This window comes from Agelaius phoeniceus, chromosome Z, assembly GCF_051311805.1.
Source record: "Agelaius phoeniceus isolate bAgePho1 chromosome Z, bAgePho1.hap1, whole genome shotgun sequence".
Taxonomy (NCBI): domain Eukaryota; kingdom Metazoa; phylum Chordata; class Aves; order Passeriformes; family Icteridae; genus Agelaius; species Agelaius phoeniceus.
The window spans coordinates 2,195,001-2,216,367 of NC_135303.1; the positions used below are offsets into that span (position 1 = coordinate 2,195,001).

Sequence of the window (21,367 nt, forward strand, 5' to 3'; positions counted from 1 at the left end):
AGCCTACATGAAACCTTGGGTCTTTGAGACCTTAAACGTAGTTTTAGATTCATAAACAGAAGTGCGTTTTATGGAGAACAAAGGTGTTTACCTGTTTCAGTTATGAGATGGAATAGTGTTGTCATAAATAATTCTTCATCTTTTCTAGCACAAAGTAAATATATCTTTACAGCTACTCACCATTACTCACATAAAAACAGGGTTGAATAAGAGATCAAGGTTATACTGGCATTAAAAGATTTATTACAGCAACCCTTCCCTGCTGATCTCATCAGGTTTTGAAGGATTGAAATTTAATTTTTTTTGTCTCTTCTCTCTTCTTTTTTTTTCCCAAAGTCGTAATTCTGACAAAGCTAGATAGAAAGCACCCAGACAAACATTTTCTGATGAAAAATAGGGATACTCGCCAACAGAAATGTTTTTTAATAAACCCACGAAACGAACAACCTGACACAATCCCCTCAATACTGGGAAAGTCAGCGAGTCTGAAAGCTCCTTCCAGTGCTTCCTTTTCAGTCCCCAAGGTTGTTCCCTCCAGTCTGAAGAGGACAAACTGCTGTTTCACCCTGGTGCCAGAGCAGCTGCAGAGCTGGGCTGGTGATGAGGAGCAGGAAGGGCACAGCAGGTCAGTCACTATTAACTTCCCCTTGCAAAGCCTCGCTGGCACCTGCACACGAGGTGCTCATCTGTCTTGCCTGTCTGTGGCTTTTTGATACTCTCCTAATCAGCACTGTCAGCAGAGCTCCCCTGGATTTAGTTCAGGGCATTACTGCAGTCAGCACAGTGGCAGTGATGTGTGTTTTAAGCAGCACACAGCGAGGATAGGCAGTGATTTATCCGCAGCAGCACCCTTGCTGACACGCTGGAAGGGGGTCTGCCCCACGGAGAAAAAACATGTTTTATTGTAAAATATTCATGTGATAGTGTAAATTGTTGTCCTGCAATAGGCTAGGAGAACAAATGTCTGTTACAGGTTGCTTTGAAAATTGTAATTCCCAGCGTTGTTGTGGGATTGCACCTTGAGGACAGACCAATTTAACACTCAGGTTGTTTCTGATCCCAGCCTATTTTGTTTCACTTATGTGGCTGCAGGTCCAGCAAAGCATCCTCATAACTTTGCTATTACATCCTCTGAAAACTCACCCTCCTGCTGCTTCCAGTCTATCACACCTCAGGGTAAGAACAAAGACCTCTCAGGACTTCCCTCTACCCACCTGCATCTCAGCCTCAGCCAACCCTCCAAAAACAAACCCCATCCTCAGTGAGACTTATTCATGTACCTGCTTTAAATTAGACACGCAGAATCAGAGATGCAAATTGGACCAATAATTTAATTTGCCTCTCTGTGAAGAGATCAGAATATAGGTTAGACCCTACTTGTGTGGAAAACATAAATACAAGGATTGTTTGGCCCATGTAATGCTAATGTGGAGGAACATATGTTATGAGAATTATCAAAAAGCATCTACTTCATTTGGCTTTTGTTGAGAACTTTCAGTTTATGCCTCAGAGAGTTTACATAATTAGACAGACTAAAAAACTTGCTTAGTCTGTTCCTTTTTATTATTAAGTCATTATTTTAGTCCCAAAGGTAGGTGTTATGAATGCCATTAACAGGGTTATATGAATTATTCAAACACTGGCATGTTTAGACTGCCATTTCAAGGGGCCAATAATCAATCTCACATTGTTCAGAGGTTTTCAGCCCTGAAAAATATAATTTTATTTGCAAAGTATTGATCAAATGAGTATTAACTACCTGAAACTCAATGTTACCTAAGAAACACCAAGGTCATTTATTGCTATTATTAATTTCTTCATATGCTTTGAACTTGTGAAAACTCTTCCTGCCTTTGGAATGTTAATGGCTCTCAGAAAGAACTTCCCCACAATGTCTGGAAGACATCCTGAAGAATCAGCCTAAGACTATGTAAATAAAAATGTCAGTGAAAATATCTGCATGTATTTCCCCTTGCAAAAGAGCTTTGATCAACAGCTTGTAGATCTGGAAGTTGTGATGTCAGACTCAGGTCAAAACCACACACTTTTCATCCCACGTGAAAACTGTCTTCCTTAGGGAAAAGAAGTGAATTCAAAAAGGTGCAATATTAAAATCACTGTAAAAAAAACCCAAACACCTAGGGAAATTTCTGGTTGTGAAATAACTTCAGATATTGAGAGGTATTTTCTCTCACACACTTTCCATCTCTTTTTATGGCACTTTGGCAGATGCAGTCTGGTAAAAACTTTGATGAAAATTATGATCCTATCTCAAGCCCCCAAAAGGAGAACTGGGAAAAATTCCCACTCTGGCTTCAGTGGGCTTTGTTGAGGTCCTATGCATGTTCCCAGACCAAGAAGTCATGGAATTATAGAGTTTCAAGGTTTGAAAAGACGTCCAATGTACTGATTAAAGGAGTGTTAACCATCTGAAATCTGAGAGCTCTCAGGAGATCACACTTTTCTGAACCTATGAGATCCCTACTGTGAGATCCCATTGCACATTCCCAGAATAAACCTATCTAGTGATAACAGTGCTATCAAATGGTGCACAAGGCATATTAAACTATTATCCCCTTGCTTCTAATCCTAATCAATCTTTGGGGATAACCTGTTAGTTGCTGAGACACTGGTTGTGTGGGAAGAGAGAGGGGATGGACATAAGGGGAGTGAAGGGCTAGTGAAACACACGGGGGGCAGATGGCTGTGTGACTGATGAAAAAAATGCACCACTCAAATGATTTTTGGCCCACAGATGCTGTTACAGAACACAGAAAGTTGGCTCAAACTATTATTTTTAATATCTCCTGAACCCTAAGAAATTGGCTATTTGTTGAATCCCAACACCACCCATAAAATATTTTTTATTATTAATTGAAATATTTTTATTATAAGTGAATATTTTTTATTATTAATTGAAATTAGGACTCAAAAGTAAAGAAAAAGTTCATATAGAAATGTTAAAAGCTACCCTTTGGTGAGATTTTCCTTATTCTTATGCACATTTTTCCTCACAATATTTTTCCTTCTACAGAAATATGCAGGCAAAAGATTAGGTTAAAAAAATAAACATTGTTTGGTTTTGTGATAGACAATCTTTGAAAAGTCTCGTTGAGACAATCAAGGCTTGAACCATGTCTTTTTATCTTAGCCAGTCATTGAAGAAGAAGGTTCTAAGAGTGCAAGAGTAAAATGTGCTCCCATTTTTCAGTTCACAGATTTAGTGTGTGGCATAAATTGGAAGGTCTTTGAGATGACAAACACATGCCACCATTCCCAGAGGAGATCAAGGAGGGTGAGTTGACTTCAGCCCTGGTTGTCTTTGGCAGTTCTCATGGTGCTGGTGACTTTCTGTGCTTCCAGCAGCCATGGAAGCTGAGGTGAGATAAGCTTGGATTGAGAAATGGGTGAGCAGCAGGTCCAGAGGGCTGTAATCAGTGTCATGGGGTGTGGCTGGAGATGTGCCCCTGCTGGTGTCCCCGAAGGTTCAATACTGGGGCAAATACTTGTTTAACTTGTTCCTCAGTGGCTGGATGAGGTGTCCTCAGCAGGTCATTAACCACATATGGCTGGGATGAGAGGCAAAAACCCCTGAGAGCCTTCAGATGCTTTGAAATTGTGAAGCCCTCCAAAGGGACCCTGACAGGTTGCAGAATTAGGCAGGGAAGAAATGTCTGTAGCTGAATAAGGGAAATGCAGGTCCTGCACCTGGGCAGGAACAGCTCCAGGCAGCAGCACAGGCTGGAGGGGACCTGCTGGGGTGGCTCTGTGAGGAAGGACCTGGGGGTTCTGGTGGGCAATGAGCTGTCCCTGACCAGCAGAGAGTCCTGGGGGCAAGGAAGGTCCATGGGATTTGGGGGGATATTGGGAAGAGCAGTGCCAGCAGGTCAGGGAGGGAATCCTGCCCCTCAGCCCAGCCCTGTGAGGGCACATCTGCAGTGCAGTGTCCGTCTGCTCCTCAGGACAGCAGGACAGGGAGCTCCTGGAGCAGCCCCAGAGGAGGGAAGGGGACAGAGGGGATTCAGGGAAGGCTGAAGGAGCTGAGGCTGCTCAGCCTGGAGAGGAGCCCCAGCTGAGAGGGGCCTCAGCCCTGGCTGTGCCTGGCTGTCCCTGGCTGTCTGTCTTTGTCTATCGCTGGCTGTTCCTTGCTGTCCCTGCGTATGCCTGTGTGTCCCTGTGTCCCCCTGTCTGTCCCTGTGTGTCCCTGTGTGTCCCTGTCTGTGCTCCCTCTGTGTCCTTGTCCATCTCTGTGTGTCCCTGTCTGTCTGTCCCTATGTGTCCCTGGCTGTTCCTGTGTGTCCCTGTGTCCCCCTGCATCCCCCTGTCTGTCCCTGTCTGTCCTGTCCATCCCTGTCCATCTCCGTGTGTCCATGTATCTGTATGTCCCTGTGTGTCCCTGGTGTCCCTGTCTGTCGGTCCCTGTGTCCCCCTGTCCACCCCTGTGTGCAGAGGTCAGAGCAGGCCCAGGCCCTGCCCCAGGCCCAGCCATATCCCCAGAGCCCTGGGCAGGCCCAGGCCCTGCCCCAGGCCCAGCCATATCCCCAGAGCCCTGGGCAGGGCTGATCCCAGCCCAGTCTGTCCCTGTCTGTCTGTCCCTGTCCATCCCTGTCTGTCTGTCCCTGTCTGTCTGTCCCTGAGCATCCCTGTGTGCCCCAGGCCCAGCCATGGCCCCAGAGCCCCGGGCAGGGCTGATCCCAGCAATTCCCCTCACAGGAGGCAGAGCCAGCCCTGAGCAGAGCCCAGAGGGGCTCTGGGGCTCCTCCCGGGGAACATTCCAGAATTCCCTGGGCACGATGCCCTGGGCTCTGGGCTGGCCCTGCTGGAGCAGGGAGGTGCCACCAGCTGAGCCACTCTGGGCCCTTCCAAGCTGGCCCATACTGGGATTGTGCACATATGCCTGCATACCACACCAAAAAAAATCTTAATATCCTGGCATGTAGTCTTACTTTATCTTAAACTTTGTTCCCTGAACCTTAACTTCATTGAAATAACTTGAAACAACACTTTCCCAGAAGTCAAGTCTAGCAGGACAGTAACGATGAGAGAGGATCATTTGGTTTTCCAGTTTTCAAGCTAATGTTTAGAAGGTAAAAATTATTCATTTGACTATCACACATTAGCATGACATCATCTCACAGATTTGGATGCTGTCATCCCCACAAGGTGACTAGGAGACCCACACACCATTCCATTATGGACCACCACACGGGTGCTGGGACACCTTTTATTTGCTTCTTCCTGATGCAATAAACAATGTGGACACACCTTTGATCCTTTTGGTGTCACCACTTTCCAAGACTTGACTGCTTTTACTATCAGAGTGGCAAATGGGAAAAAAAATCTGGTTGGAATGCACAGTGTGGCAGATGTAGGGGATAAATGTGTTTAAAGGTCCTGTTCCTTCAGTCCTTCAGCCACATTAGGTAGAGTAATTAAGGAATTCTGGCATGGGGGCTGAGAGAGCATGTTATGGATGGTGTTCATAACAGCATCAAGCCTCAGTTGCCATGGGGATGCTGACTCTGAATTGGCTGTTTTGTGCACCCAGAACCTCAGCCCAAAGTTGTTGGAATGTGTCCGTGCCTGGGATGAAAGCAGGAGGTGTGACACAAAATGGATACCAAGACATGGGGCAGCAGGGAGTCTGTGGATGATTACACTAAGAAATAGGCTCCCATCCTCCTTGTTTTCTGCTCTGAGTACATAAATTACATTTTTGGCCTGTAAGCTAAATGTTTAGATGCTGAGGAAGGTCTGCAGAGAGCAGACACTGGTATTGAGTTCACTGAAGTCAGTGAATTTATGGCAGGCTTTGGCTAGCAGACAACCTCTTCTAATTCCTGCAGACCAAAGGTCCTGTGTGGCACTGTTTTAATTCAACTGCACTTTCCTCATTAGCTTCTGTTCTCCACAGCCAAGGGCTTTCAGGTACTTACTGTCTCTCACCAATATCCTCCAAGGAAATCCTTCTATGATATTGAGCCAAATTTTGAAATATTGACAATAAAAAGAAGAACTTTAACAACTTTTTAACATTTAACTTTGTGGGTTAAATCTTCCTATGTGGTGCACATCACCTTGCAGGATGACTCTGAGACTGCACTTCATAAAGTTCACCTGACACTGAGATGAGAGCTACATTAAGTGACATAAAACATTTAGTGACAGGTATTTTTGGAAGCCTGTACACCAGTGCTCATGAATGAGGAAATGAACTTTGACAAAATGAATGGTTTCACAGATGGCAGTTTGCTTGGAGCTCTCACCAACAGATGTTTGAGTGAATGTTCTGCAAGGCCTCTGTGTATTTTGGGTTTTATCATTTCATTAGCAAATAGCTATCACCTGGTGTGTACTTGCTCTTTGGAAGCTCTTGATGAGGAAGATGTTAACTTTTTTTTTTCCCCTTGCCTTTTTTTGTGGAGGAAAAAAATCCCACACAATACTTTTTGGTTTTCTGCTTGCATATAAGAATGATGGAAAGGTTTTTTTATACAAATATTTTTTTTTGTATGTCATAGTTGTTATGATTAGCTTTGTGAGATTCATAGTCACAGATTTAATTATGCCAAGGAACTGAAAGTCCCAGAAAGGTGAGGCTGAGCACCAGAGGTGGGATTGAAACCAAAAGTGGTGTGGAGACACTTGTGTAAAAAACAAATTAAGACTCAATTAAAATATAAATTCTACTTATAGCAATAATATTGCAATATGTTTAGACTTTTATTTTTAAAAGCATTTTCTGTGCTTTTCAAGGAAAAAAAGGACTAAGCAAATTAATTCTAAATAAGACAGGGATCAGGGAAATTTTTTGCCCTGACTCTGTTGGGCTAGGTCCCTTTCCATCACAGGTGATCTTTTTTATTAAAAATATCTGCACTAAAAATGTTTACTCATAGCTTCAAGAAATATAGTGAAGAAATTTTCTTAAAGCTGGGCATAGTTATTAAGGAAGCTAAATTAAAAAGACAAAAAAGTATTATTTACAACAGACATGCTGAAATGGTAAATAAACCAAATGTATTTTACTTTGGACTGGAGTACTAATATATTTAAATTGCCAATCAGAGGTTGGGCACATTTTCCATCAAACTGTTGAATTTCTCATTATTGTAGCACATAATTTCAGAAAAGCCATTTGGGGAATAAATTAGAAAAAATTATAGAGTTATAGTTCTCTTTCTATATATTCTAAGTAAGACTTGTAGCTTTTCCATTTTGAAATTATAACATGACTTTCAAAAATTTATTCCAAACAGAGAAACACATGAAATATACATGGAAAGGGATGAATTCTTTGAAGAAGAAACCCCAGATTAAATATTTGTGATCATCTTGTATGCAATAAAAACTAGAAGAACAAAGCTGAATAATCAGCCTGAACCAACTTTACTTCCCACTCTTTATTCTGCAACCAAAGTGAGCAGTCTACCTGCTTTGTAAATTAATCCTTCAAACCTCCAACTACTCACAATATTAAAATAAATATTTGAATATTTTATTTTAAAAATTTGTAAGCATACCAGTGTCTCTGGAGAAACAGTTTATGCCATTTTAGTGAGAGATAACAAAAATATGGGATTTATCATTCTATTGAGTACTTTACACTTATACACAACAGCCCCCAGCAACAGGTCAGGTGTTCAAACACATCTCCCATGTAGTGGCATGATGCTCAGAAATTCGTGCATTCTCTCAAAAATCTCCAGGTATAAGCTATGCTGGAATCTGCTCTTGGTGCCTGTGGGTTTTACACTCTGTAAAAACAATTTCCATGTTCAAAAGACCACGAAAGACTTAAAAGTTGTGAATAGGGGAAAAATGAATTAAGAAATATGACGATGGTTTAAACTGGGAGAGGAGAAGGAGTGTAAGGGCACAGGCATGGATTCCTAGGCTGGAATTCACTGGAGAGAAGTAACATTCAGAAACTCCTGCTGGCAGTTTATGTTTTTTGTTAGATAGTAATCCATAGGAAGGATCATATCCATGATTTTGGATTTGGTGGAGGGATAACAGAAACAATAACCCTGCCCATGGGCATACCTATTCTGATTCATACTGCCCTAAAAAGAATAACTAACACAGGAGTAGAAAAATACAGGTGCAAGAGATGAGCAGAAATGAAGTGAAATCAGAATGAAACAAACCAATATTTTTTAAAACTGTAAATGCAAAGGGACAGAAGGGAAAAGAGAAGCCACTGTTAAAAAAAAAAAAAAAAAGACTTTACAAAAAAGACTCATTACTGGAACAGTCAGTGTGAGCATTTTGGTTATACTTCAGGACCAATTAATGAAAAATAGATGTATGTGATTTTTTTTTTTGTCATTGTATTTCCAAACCATAAAAGTTAATATCACTAATAAAGTGCTAAGCAGTACACAGGTGCTATTTTATCACAGCCAACCTGTGAGGAGAAACAGAGGTCAGGAGAACTTTAAAAGGCAGATATGACTTACTCAGGCTTTAATTTGCTTCCAAAAACATGGTCAGTGACCCTTTAAATCACAAGCCAATTACAAGCACTGTAGTGCCATTACTAATTACATGCTGAGAGTGTAAATTTAAAATGGCAATTTCAATTTTCAGTTCATTGGGAGAATACAGGAAAATGAAATTGCATACTAATTAGTTCATGTGTATCAGACACCTGAAAGATTAGACAAAAAAAAAACTTCTGCACTCATTACAAGTGAGTTATAAGCAGAACACTCAAACGTTTTATTTGCCAGGCTGCATATAAATAAAGAAATTAAATGACAAAGAAAATTGATAATGATGGAACAAGGCAAAAAATTGCTACAGGCTTGTACATAATCATACTTTGAGGGACTTTGCCCATTATACATGGCTTCCTTTAGAATTTATCTAGCATTAGAAGCTCCAAGAGGGGAACAGGACATTGCTTCAGGTTCAACTGCGCTAAATGTTAATTTGTGTGCCCTAAAAATGGATTTTCTGGCTTTGTAACTTTCCAGTTAATCTCTGCCAAACACTCACACCCTTTTTCAGTGCCTTCTTCTGGACCAGGTGCTTCGTCACTCAGAGCAGCATGGAAAAGGTTCCACGTGCAGGTTGCTCCCATTAGGGTGTGGGGAGAGGCTGACACAACAGAGTAAAAACCCAGGTAGAGGGTTTGGCATCTTTTCTCCCATGAGCCAGAAATTTAGCCCAAATCTGACTTTTTGTACCACTCCAGAAACATTTATGGAGCATCACCCTGGGCATTACAGAACCTGTGCAGGAATAAAATGTGGGATTTCTGCTTCTCCTCCCCTCTAACAGTTCCCCACTACGAGGGTCAGACAGTGTTTGTTTCTTAAAGCTTATTTCATGGTTGAAGAACAAGAAAGTGCTCTGATGTAAAGATCTACTGTGCATAAAGTTTGTGGATGTCTCCACCTTGCCAGATCTAAAAACAGTTTCTGCAGAATGCCTTCCTCCCACCTCTCATCTCCCTAAAAATGTTTCAGATTTGGTTCCAGGTGTTTTGAAGAGAGAGAAAAGGAGAGAAAGGCATCTCAAGGCCCCTGCTCTGAAATTACAAATAATATTTTAATTTTGCCCTGAACTGAAAAAAATAGGATTAAAAATAGCACTTGGCAAGTTTTGTGAAAACAACAGACTAACGTTCGTTTCGCAAGAAAAATGAGAAGAATATAAGAGAACGTTTAAAACACATTAATTGTATGATGTAAGCTTATCAAAAGTCCTTATACCCTATGGTTGCCAAAATTACAGAATAACCTGTAAGGGATTGGAATAACCTCCAAAACTCCAAAAAAAAAAAAAAAAAAGAACAAATTCTTCAGACCTGTTGCAATGGGCTGAGATTTTTGACATATTTTGTCCACTGGCCCAAGGATGTTCCTTGCATGTAGGAGCAGAGGGAAGATTTCCCAGGGAGCAAAGTCCAAGGGAGTCTGGCAGCTGCCCCCACGGTGCCAAGCACAAATGTGAAAGCATCAGACCATTAAATATCCCCATCCAGTTCTTCTCCTCAAAAAGACATGTCTAGGGGGCCAGTGCTGAATGATTTTGAAATCTTTCTCCAGCTCATTTAATAAAGCCTACACTCTTAATACAGCCCAAAAGCTGACTTTTTCATTATGCATTAAAATTACATTAGCTTTCTACTCCCATGGAAATAATTCTGCTCAGGTCCCTCTGCATGATCCTTTCCAGTTCTTTTCAATGTATAAGTTTTACAGACTTCCTAACACCTCTGATCTTTATGGAGGGAAACTGACTTACAACACATTCAAGGGCCTTTTGTGTTTTCATTCTCCTATAAAAAACAAGCAGTAACACCAGTTTTTGTTTTTCAGAGGTGACAAAATCCAGCACTCCCACTGTACCAGTTTCAGAAAACTTCATCAAACAGTGTTTTGTGTCTGCTGCCCATACAAGAAAAATGAGCAGGTAACTAGGAATGCTTCCCCCCGAGATATGTAGGAGCCTCTCAATGAAATTAAAGATGGTAGTCAGGGCAAAAACATTGATTGTGAACAAATATTAATTCCATGAACACCAAGGTAGCCTCAAGAAGAGTGTGTCTGACACAGCTGAGGGCATTATGGACAGTTCAACTTAATGCTGGCAGGTAAAATGCTCAAATATCACAGTTTTGCTAAATCCTGCAGTGGGTTCACTGGAAGGGAAGCATCCTCCTCACACATTGACCATGAGAATCAGTGCAGAAAGTTTTCACATAAGTATCAAGCTCACTAACCCTTATTAACCGACAGCTGAAATTGCCAAAGCTCTGCCCAATTCACATGTCATGAAAACAAAACCCAAGCAAACAGCTACGACAACCCCTAGATAACTTTCTTCATTACAACACTGCTACAGGACTTCATACTCACTGCTTTCACTGAAGTCATTTTTGGGCACAGAGAAATCCAGTACACAGTGAGGGCGCTGCCATTTGAATAACTCAAGCAATACCATGCTTGAGTGGGATGAGAAAATGTGTATTTTCAGCCCCATGGATGTGTCTGAACTAACAGCTGTTTCAACCTTAATTAAAACAGTTCTTACTACTTCCAGTAGTCCTTAACCTGTGTGCCCAGAGCAGCTCAGCAAAGAGCACCAGCTCTTCCAGCATGCTCTGGCAGTGCCAAAACCACACGTCAAGCCCCTTTAGCATGTTGTTAGGATATCGCCAGCAAGAGATAAAGCTGTGGTATGCTTCTAAGGAGCTGACCCCCAAATACAACATATGTGGAAAGCAGCTTTTTTGAAAGGATCCTGCATAAATCTGCTTCCACGGTTTAGAAGCCACAATGGAACATATGCACAGGGGTTTTTTTTTAATTAAAAAAAATAAAAAAAGGGGAGCTTGTGCATTTGTAAAGTCAAGATTATCACTGTTTTGCAACTAAATAGTCCCTTTTAGCCTGGGCTTATGTCTATGACAGTGAATAAGAATCTAGCTGTTCGTTAACCACTTGTCTTCATCAGTTTCTTAAGTGACACTGGCAATTGAATCAAGGATGGTTTTTTTCCTCCTCAGCTCCATCTGTTACCTGAATCCACGGCCATCTGTCATTTTCTGCAGCAGTCCAGGCATTCACAAGACCCTTCTTGTTAAGCCGTGCATAGTAGGGGTACCACTTCTGGAGTCCAAAAAGAGCCCGGTGAGTGGAGGATGCAGTGATCTGTTGGTTTGACACAATCCCTCCTTCTATCCCTAGCGGCCCAGAGCACCCTGCAAAAGGAAAAAGGAAAAAACCATTTCAACTGAAATGATCAACTGTTCTGAGTCCCAAGTTGCTGTAATTGCAATAGCATACAAATAGATCCAGAATATCATGCCAAATCCAGCTTAGAAGAAATTCAAAGTTCTTGACTGTATCACCTGTTTGTAGAAATTAAAAGAAAAAAAACAAATACAAAATTGTCGCTTGCAAATAACTATTCTCATTATACAAGTAATGAAATGGATTAAACTTTCAATTTCTTTTAGCTTGTTCTAGCTGAAGACTCGTGAGTTTGGGTTTTATGGACACAATGAAGGGAAAAAATCCTGAGATTCAAATATTGAAATGATTGTTAAAAAGTAAATTTAAAATCCTGTAATTACTGCAAAGTTCCATATTGCTGCTCTTCCCTCAAAGTTCAGCATTTAACCAAAGTGCTGCAAATTGTTATTGCAGTTATCTCTAGAAATATGAAAATAGACATAAGTTATCATTCAGTCGCATTAAAAATATTTAAAGGTTTATCCATTTAATCAGCAAGCCTCAAAGCATGTATTTAACTGAAGTGCTCCAGTGTTCATAATTTTATGTATGGTATTCATCATTATTTTATTCACAAGAATACTTGTAGACCTAATCTTTTTTTAAAATCAAGATATATCTGCATACATTGCTTTTTGAAGCCACTCCATTTGGGCACAGGAACCAAAGCATTCAGCTATTGTGAGCAATCCATAAATGTAAATTGAGAAAATTATGAAAATTCATTACATACAAACAATTGGCAGTTTATCTACTATTCAACACCCAACTGAGTATCTGAGATTTTCCTTTCCTCAGTTCTGATGCAGAATCTGGAGAGAAGGTAATCACAGGAATTATTCTGGCAGCCAGTGTTACTCAGTGGCCCAAAAGACTTTCTGCTTTGCAGGTCAGCTGCACTTTGGCAATTTTGAGCACCACAGGGCAGATGTTTACTTACATTTCAGGTTTTCTCAGAAACCTGGCAGAATTTCACCTCAAGCAGTACCCAAAAAATTAACTCCAAAATTGCACTGTTACGAAATCCTCACACCACACAGGCAGGAGGTCACAAATAATTTAATTCCTCATTAATTTAAAGGTGCAGAGGAGAAAAAGTGACCAGTGCAATTTGCTCCTCTCAGCCAGGAGATGGTGCAGGGCAGCGCAGCCAGGTGTGGGGTGATGGTGGAGACAAAGATAAACAGAACTGAAGTTTTAAGTTGATGATGGTGATGGACAAGCACATGCTTGTGCTCTGGAAAGGCAAAGCAAAGCTTCAGGGAGTGCTCCTCCTTAAAAACCTTAAAACCTTAAAAACTTCCAGGAGATGCTCACATGAAATCCCTGGCCACAACCAAATTAGTGAGTGTGACCGATTTGCACCCCCTCATGGCTCCACACAAGTTTTTAACAGCCCATGGGTTTCTGGCTCCTCACTGGGCCCCCCTGAGCCTCCTGGAGCAGTTCTGTACCAGGAAAGAGAGATGCACCGGGCTTTTTTGGTCTTTGGTTTGTTGTTTATTGTTATCTTAGCAAAACTTCAGCACGCTGCCTGCACCAGACTTTGCGCACAGGAAAAGCACCACAAAAATGGCCACAGATGTACAGTTTCAAGGTCTTTTAAAGTTGTTTCATCCAATTAACTCTCAAAATGCACTTTATTTCCACTTATCTACCAGTAACTCATCCCTTGTCTGTCCATGCAAACTAAAACTGCAGCTTTCCTTCACCAATCACCCTGTGTCACCAACACTGCAGAAAATGGAGTAGATGAAGAAGCAGCAGCTTGGGACAATGCCTGGTGTCCTTCATCTTGCCTCCATACTAAAATCCCTCAAAAAATCTTTCACCCTGTGATAGAGTAGACTCTTCTCTATTATCTGTTTCACAATCTTGTAGACTCTAGTCTATCTCTAAGTCTTGGAAGTTTTCTCCATGGACGAGGGTCAAAGTCAGTGCTTCTCTCAGGGTCAGGACCCCTCAGAGCAGACAGAGAAATATTCCCTGTGCCCTGGGTTCCCACCCCAGCCCACAAAGCTCAGCTAGAACCTGAGCTCCTCATGTACTTCTCTTTATCAGCCAAAAATAAAAGCTTTGCCTCCAGCACTCGAGTAATAACTGCACAAAACAGGACGAAATGCAGATCTCTCCCGTTGCTGTGCCAGGCGCGATGCAGCACCAGAAGAAAACAAAAGCTTTGTCACCAGCATGGGCAGGCACAATGCAGAACACACTCAGAAAACCCACGTAAGTTGGTAAGGTGTCATTCCTCGTTGTGTTTTCACCAAGCATTACTTGGGGATTGAAAGGCCTATTCAAATGTTAGCTGTTGTCTGAAGTATCCTCATCGAAGCAGAATGGAATCTTTTGGTGTGCGAACTGCTGCATCTGCTTGGAAGACAGAGGTAAATGACTCTTCTCGCCTCAGAAAAGTGCAGGTTTTCAAAAGTTCCTTAGAGCTAATTATTATTAAAGAACATCTGTGCTGTTTCAAAATGGAAAAGTTCACACGGGTGTATCTATGCGCACATGTAACTCACCAGCGCACCCATGCCCACAGGACACACAAATGAAATAAATTAACCATCTTTAACAGCTGCAATCATGGACTGAAAATTATTTAAAAATAGAGTGTGAGAAAAGAGAAGAGAGGTTTTCTGAGAGGACCTTAAAGAGGAGGCATGCTGGAGCCATGCTAACATTTGCCATGTCTGTTAATGCATCTCGTGCCTGAGATCCATTAAATTTTATTTGAAATATGTGTGAAATCCTTACAAGACAAAGTAGAATTTTCCTTTCTAACTTGAAGGCAATTTCCTTTTTAAGTTTAATTACCAAGCACAGCACTTAACTCTATTTTTTCAGCTATGACCATACATGCTCAGCAGTGTTTATCTTCTTTAGCTTTAGGAGGATTATTCCTGAAATCCAAAGACAATCTCTACCTTCAGGGAACATGTACTTTATTGTGCAAGCTCCTTATTTTCTTTGCAGTTCCAGTCATGGTTTTGTTATGTTTGTCCATTTTTCAATCTGAGCTAAAGAAAAATACCACTCCTAAAATTTAAAATTACCACATTAGAGATACTTTCTGCTTTGGTGTTCAGTTCAGACTTTACAAAATGAGATGTGTGGAAAGCATGATACTAGATAATGGTTTCTAAACAATATTATAATTATATTTCTTAAATTATCAGAACATGCTCCTGTATTTTTTTTAAATTTATTGAACAGCCAGGATTTCAGCAGAAGTTTCATTAGGATACTGTCAGTGAGGTCCTTGCACTGTTAATTTTGCCCTTTTACTCACCCTTTAGGTATTTATTTTAATGAGAATCATTTTCTATAACAAAACCTTTCAATTCAATTTCTTTTATCAATTAAAATCAAATATTGAACATATTTGTGGATAGTCAAATGCCACAGCAAATGGACTTCCCTTAGCCATATGCTCATTAATTTCGTCCAAAAACTCCACTAGATTATCAAGTCACTCTTCCTTCCTCTAAAAACTCTAATGGGGCTGTTACTCTCTAAATTCACAAGAAATTAGTTTTTCCTGAAACCTCTCAGCTGAATGGCCCATATCTGGTTCCATTAAATGTGGTTTATCACTAAAAGATTGGTTACAGACCAGTTCCTGTACATGATAAAAAATTTCAGACATAAACCTCACTTTTCTTCAAGTTATCAATTATTTCTTTAGGTGTTTAAGAGCTGTGATAGACCACTAACCACTAACAATGAAAACAGGCAACAAGAGCATTTTCAGTTCTTTTATATGTATTTTTTTTAACTGAGAGGCATATTTTGCAGAAGTGCAAGACATATTTTATAGCTGTGCTTCTGTTTCTATTAAATCCATGGTTCTTTTAACAGAAATCATGACAGCTTAATAATAAATATCACTACAGTGATAAATTGTGTACAATTCAGACTGGTCAATGTTAGTCATTAAATAAAATAAAAGGGATATTTTTATTAGTTAAGGCAGAGGCATTGGGGTATGACAACACTCTTGATGCAAAGAAATAAAGAAAAGTTAAACAGCAATTAAGCTGCCTGACATGATACAGATTCTCCAGGCAGATTTTGTCATCTGGAGCTGTTATTTCAGTGTCATTAAAAAGCAAGATAAAAAGGCAAGTTATATTGGTTTTAATCCTACAGTGACAATTATGGGTGTGCACTAAATAAAATCCATTTAATGCTTCTCTTTCTCTGAGCAAACACAGACCTGTGCCCATAAAATCTCACTGTCCATGGAGATAACAATGCCAAGGTGTACCAAGAGCTACATGAATGGATCCAGAGAAGGATGGGAAAAATTAAGAGGAAAAGTGAATTTTTCAGTTCTCCTGAGAGTCCCCACCATGCGAAGACAGCAGAGTTATAAATCTGCCTTGGAGTCTTCTTTTACAACCTTAATTAGATCCAGAAACATTATGCACCATTTTGCACCACAAACCAATTGGTTTTTAGTCCAGATTTCCCTTGTGGATCAAGGGTATGGGGATCAAACAGCTCCCCAGAAAGGAGATGAGTTCTGTGCTTCCATCCTGATCTCTGGCAACAGCAAATCCCTCCAGCTGAACAATAATATTTGAGCAAAACAAAGTAAATGACATTGACATCTCCTCAGAAGAACACTATAATAGGGAAATAAGTAGCTGACTCCTGTTCTTTATAGAAAAAAGACAAAGACATTTGTCTTTTATTTTTAATTTTAATTTGTCTATTTTAAGATAAAGAGTTACTACAGCAAGAGACAATAAGAAGAAATAACTGGGTAAATATGTTACTGGAGCATATTTAATTTGAATTTTTTGCATTTATGTCAGTCCACAAATTAAGCAAAATGTCCAAATGGTTTAAAAATGGCTTGAAAATGTGATGATTATGCCTCTGCAACTAGAATGAAAAGGTTTCTTGTTATTGATGATGAAACACGCCTGATTTTGCAGCATGAACATATAGCCCCTATTTCCTCTGTTGGTCCACCTCTAGCTAACGTCATCAAAACAAACAGATGCAAAATTTGAGGCAGGGAGAAAACAAATCTGCTTCAGACATCTGCAATCCTTTCTTCCTCCAAGCAGCTCGTTTTCTGGAATGAGATTACCCTGGCTGTGCTCAGCAGGGCCTGGCAGTGGTGCTGAACACAAACCCTGACTGTGGGATTACAGACGACCTCTGGTCCTGCTCGCGCTGCTCCCAGGCTCCAATTTCTTCTTCTCATTCCTCCTGACACACACAGATGCTTGCCCACTTTGCTCTGCCAGGGACAGCTCTTAGATAACAGCAAGTCTGATTCTTAGGAGCTTGACAGAGGGGTGTTTGAGAATCTGGTATCGAAGTGCCCACCCATATGCAAAGTGGTGTTTTTTCAGGGACTGCTTTGTCACAGCCGTCTCATGATAACCCCAAAATATTCCTTATAAGTGCTACCCAAAATATATTTTCAGAGAGGTCTTTGGAGCCATGGCTTCCATTCCTTCTTGAGGTGTCTGTGAACCCCATAATTGTTTCAGTGATGTGACAGTCCCCAAATGCCAACTTTATCACTGGGCAATGGAGCACAGATATTGCATTAATGCTGATGTTTGCAAAGATTACACACATGCAATCCAGGCTTCTGCTTATTTGTTCTTGTTCTTCCACACAGAGATTTCCACTCCCTGCCTATGAGCAATTTTCCACACTGCAGTCCCCAGGCTGGGATTCACATCCCTCTGATGGATATTCAGAGGGATTTCCTACCTTGAGCAAGTAAAATAATTTTACTTCCAGCATACCACAGGCGCATATGGAGACAGCAATGAAAGCAGATTATGTCTTTTTGTATATAATGTTGCGATTGAAATGTAGGTTGGTTATGCAGGACTGGTTTGCTTAGTTCTAGTCTGGTATTTCCTCCATTCTGCTCCTTGAGTAGGATGGAAAGGATTGCAAATTTCACATCAAAACCCATTTATTCATGGCTTGATGCTGGGGAACTGCAACAGAGAACAAAGTTGAAGAAGGGGCCTATTCAAGAGCAGTAAAATTAAAGGAATACACAACTTCTGATTCAGGAAGATCCTTAAACTGAAGACTGGGAAAATACACTGGGACAACCATTTCTTGGTGCTTTTCCCTTTTCTTACACTCAATCATCAGTAATTCACTTCTGATCACCGTCTGAAACACCAGACCAAGCATCGTTATTCCTATGCTCAGAAACAAGGGTACATCTAAAACCTCATATCTAAAAAGGTGTAATCAGATTTTTTTTAAATTTATAAATATTTTTTTTAGTATCTCTCCATGAGGTGATTATGCTTGTGTTGAACTCCATCAAACTAAAAATACTAACATCATCCCTAGGCATGTTCAAAGTGATTTTAGTGGGACTGGGCCGGGAAGAATTTCAGAATGAAGATTTGTGTGAGCCTAGCTGAGAAAACTATAGCATCAAACTATCTGGAAAAGTTTCTATCCAAAGAAACACCAACTACATTGCAGCAGCACCATTCCCAATGGGTTTCCTGAACCCAAGAAAGCCAATGGCTCCTGGCCTGGGTCAGGAATGGTGTGGCCAGCAGGAGCAGGGAGGTCACTCTGCCCCTGCACTGGCGCTGCTGAGGGCACACCCTGAGGGCTGTCTCCAGCTCTGGGCCCCCAAATTTAGGAAGGACATTGAGACAGTGAAGCACATCGAGAGGAGGCAACGAGGCCGGTGAGGGGCTGGGAACACAAACCCTGTGAGGAACCACTGAGGGAACTGGGGGTGCTCAGCCTGGAGCAAAGGAGACTCAGAGGTGCCCTTATCACTCTCCACAAATGCCTGAAAGGTGCCTGTGCTCAGCTGGGGCTGGGCTCTCTCTCCAGCAGCACTGACACAACCAGTGCACACAGCATCAAGCTGCACCAAGGGAAATACAGGTTGGATATCAGGAAAAGTGTTTTACAGAAAGGCTGATAAAGTTCTGGAATGTTCTGCCCGGGGAGGTGGTGGAGTCCCCATGCCTGGGTGTGTTTAACAAAGCCTGGATGTGGCACTGGGGGCCAGGGTTGAGTTGAGCTGTTGGGACTGGGTTGGACTCCATGATCTTGAAGGTCTCTTCCAACCCAGTGATTCTGTGATTCTGTGTAATTCTAAGTTTATACCACTTATTTAAGCTACGGCATTTAACAATTCACTGGTAAACATTACTTTTATTTTGTTCTCAAGCAGCAAATCTGGATTTTGAGGGAAAAAAAATATATTGCAGTAAGGCCTTTAGTCTCTCAAACTCTGTTGAGCTCTCATGTAGAAATAAATTAATCTTTATGTGAAAAATGATTTTTACCTTTCAAACTGACACTGTGAAAAATAACATTTCTACCATGTCTGAACGTTGACATTAACCATCGACATAACTCACAGCCACTTAAATGCCACTAAAATTAATCCAAATAAAATAAATTATGGTGCAACACACACAAAAAAAAAAATCCCAAACAACCTACCTCACAAGAATTAAATTGCATTTATATTAGAGGAGGTAAATTCATAGTAACTTTCAAGTAAAATAACTGCCACGCTTACACATCTAAGAGATCACAGAGAAAAAAGCCATGGCCCCTAAATGCCACATAACAGCAATTGATTGTTATTATTTTTAGCTTAGGGTGCAGGGACATGGAAAAATACATGGTTCTGAGTACTTTTTACCAATCCCAACATTTTATGTTGCACCTGAATTCCGGCAGATGTGGGTGGAGGAGATTTCTGCTGTGGTCGATCTATTAATTGCCCACTTCATTTCTAGCTGTTGCAAATGGTTATGGCAAAGGCTTACAGCCGATTAATAATTTAAACATAACTTAGGCATTCACAAAAAAAAAAATTTCAGACCAAGCTGCACTTAAAAATATTCTTTATTTGTTGCTGCTGGCCCCTGTACAATCCATGCACTTCTCCTCTTCTCAGGTAGTGATAGAAGTATTTTTTTGAACTATACAAGAAAACTCAACAGCTTTCCTGCTTTTTTAAGGAAATTTACTAACTAGATACTGTTCTGACAACTACAGACAACTTCTTTCACAGTTTCTAGGCTTTATATTTGCATTCATATATCTTTAGAGGCATGTAGGTTTCTTTTTTATTTTTGTTTATGGAGTGTGTAGCCAAACAAAACCCTACCTGTGGGCCAATTGAATTATATCACAGTGTATCTTCTATTTTCCTGAAATTCACCCCAAATGATCTTTATTTTTTTTTAGGGGGGGGGGTCACAGAGAAATATTTCTACTCTAAAAGTTAATAATTTTGATAACCAACTACAAATATTGCCAATTTGAAGGCATACCATGACATGCGCATGTATGTGGCTGACAATCGCACCTTAAATGTGGCTGACAATCGCCTGTTCCAAAAAGAAATTTTGAAAAAAAAAAAAGAGAAAAACCAAACCCCAAACCCAAAGGTTCTCTTGCAAGCGAGACTGCAGTGACAAGATAGAGTCACACTGAAAGACAATCTGCATTTTTCTAGCAGGCCTACAATGGGAATCAGTGGGATCCCAGCACCAGGGTAATTAGCATTCCTGCCAGCTGGCTTGACAACGAGCATGTTCATTTGCCAGGAGAGGACTGTGTGCTTTTCAAGAAGCAATTCTTATTTTGCTGCCTGGAGATGTTCCTTCTGCCTTTTGTGGCTCTGGCATTGTTTTTATTCCCCCCTCCAGGAGAACAGCAACTGCTCCGAGAAGTGACAGTGTTGCTTGTTACAAGATGTGTTCATTGAAATTGTTATAAGAGGGATTCATTGGAATAGCTTAAAAAAACCACATTTTGGCACTCATGAATTCTGCATTACAATGGTGTACATGTTCTTCAGAAAGAAGTAAAAGGATGGGAGTATTCTAGAGTGTACTGCTGAAGTGATATGCTAAACATGAGCTATATTCACTGTACTGGACACAAACTGCATGCAAACGACAGTAATTTAAATCTGGCTACACAGAAAGAACCCTTATGGTCTCTAAGCTGTTTCCATCTCCTTCTATAACCCATCCAACATCTTAATAACTGGAAATTCAGATATCTTCATTTAGATCTTGCTCCCAGAAGCCATTTGGTGCAGATATAACCTTATATTCGTGAAAAGCAGCTTTACAGATCAGGGCTTGAAGCCCTGTTAAAAAGATAGAATTTATTTAAGGGTCGTGCACTTTTATTAGAGTGGGGAAAAAAATTCAGAGTGTAGATTCAGAAAGTTCTGGGTTTATATATATATATATGCAGTAGAAGAATTTTTTTATTAGTATAGCAGCGCAGTAAAATGAGATGTTTTATTTGTGACTCCATGGTGTATTTTAAGCATAAGTATCTACATCCAGATTTTCTGAATATGCCCTTATTTTTCTTTATATCCCCTTATTTTTCCTTATCAACATCTATTTAGCCATAAAAAGGGCATTATTCTGAATTATTTAGAGAAATATCTAACCAAACAAAGCAAACATAAGGAATGCAGTTCATGTGACTCAGCTTCAGACATCTGAAAATTCCATATCTACTCCAGAGTAGCTGCTCAGGCTCTGTTTGTCATTTGTGGGAGGAAACAGGCAAGCCTAAAACACAATTTTTATCATTTCATCGTCAATTAA

At 40.5% G+C, this 21,367-nt stretch overlaps 1 protein-coding gene across 2 annotated transcripts in view; it reads right to left on the reverse strand.

The window, feature by feature from the left end:
* The window catches only part of EDIL3 (EGF like and discoidin domains 3), a 241,110-nt gene that overhangs the window by 63,914 nt on the left and 155,829 nt on the right, over positions 1-21,367 (reverse strand). For both annotated transcript variants that reach the window (XM_077171852.1, XM_054652418.2), the window contains one exon: positions 11,535-11,716. In XM_077171852.1, coding sequence (XP_077027967.1) covers positions 11,535-11,716 — 182 coding nt within the window. The remainder of the gene's footprint in view (positions 1-11,534; positions 11,717-21,367) is intronic.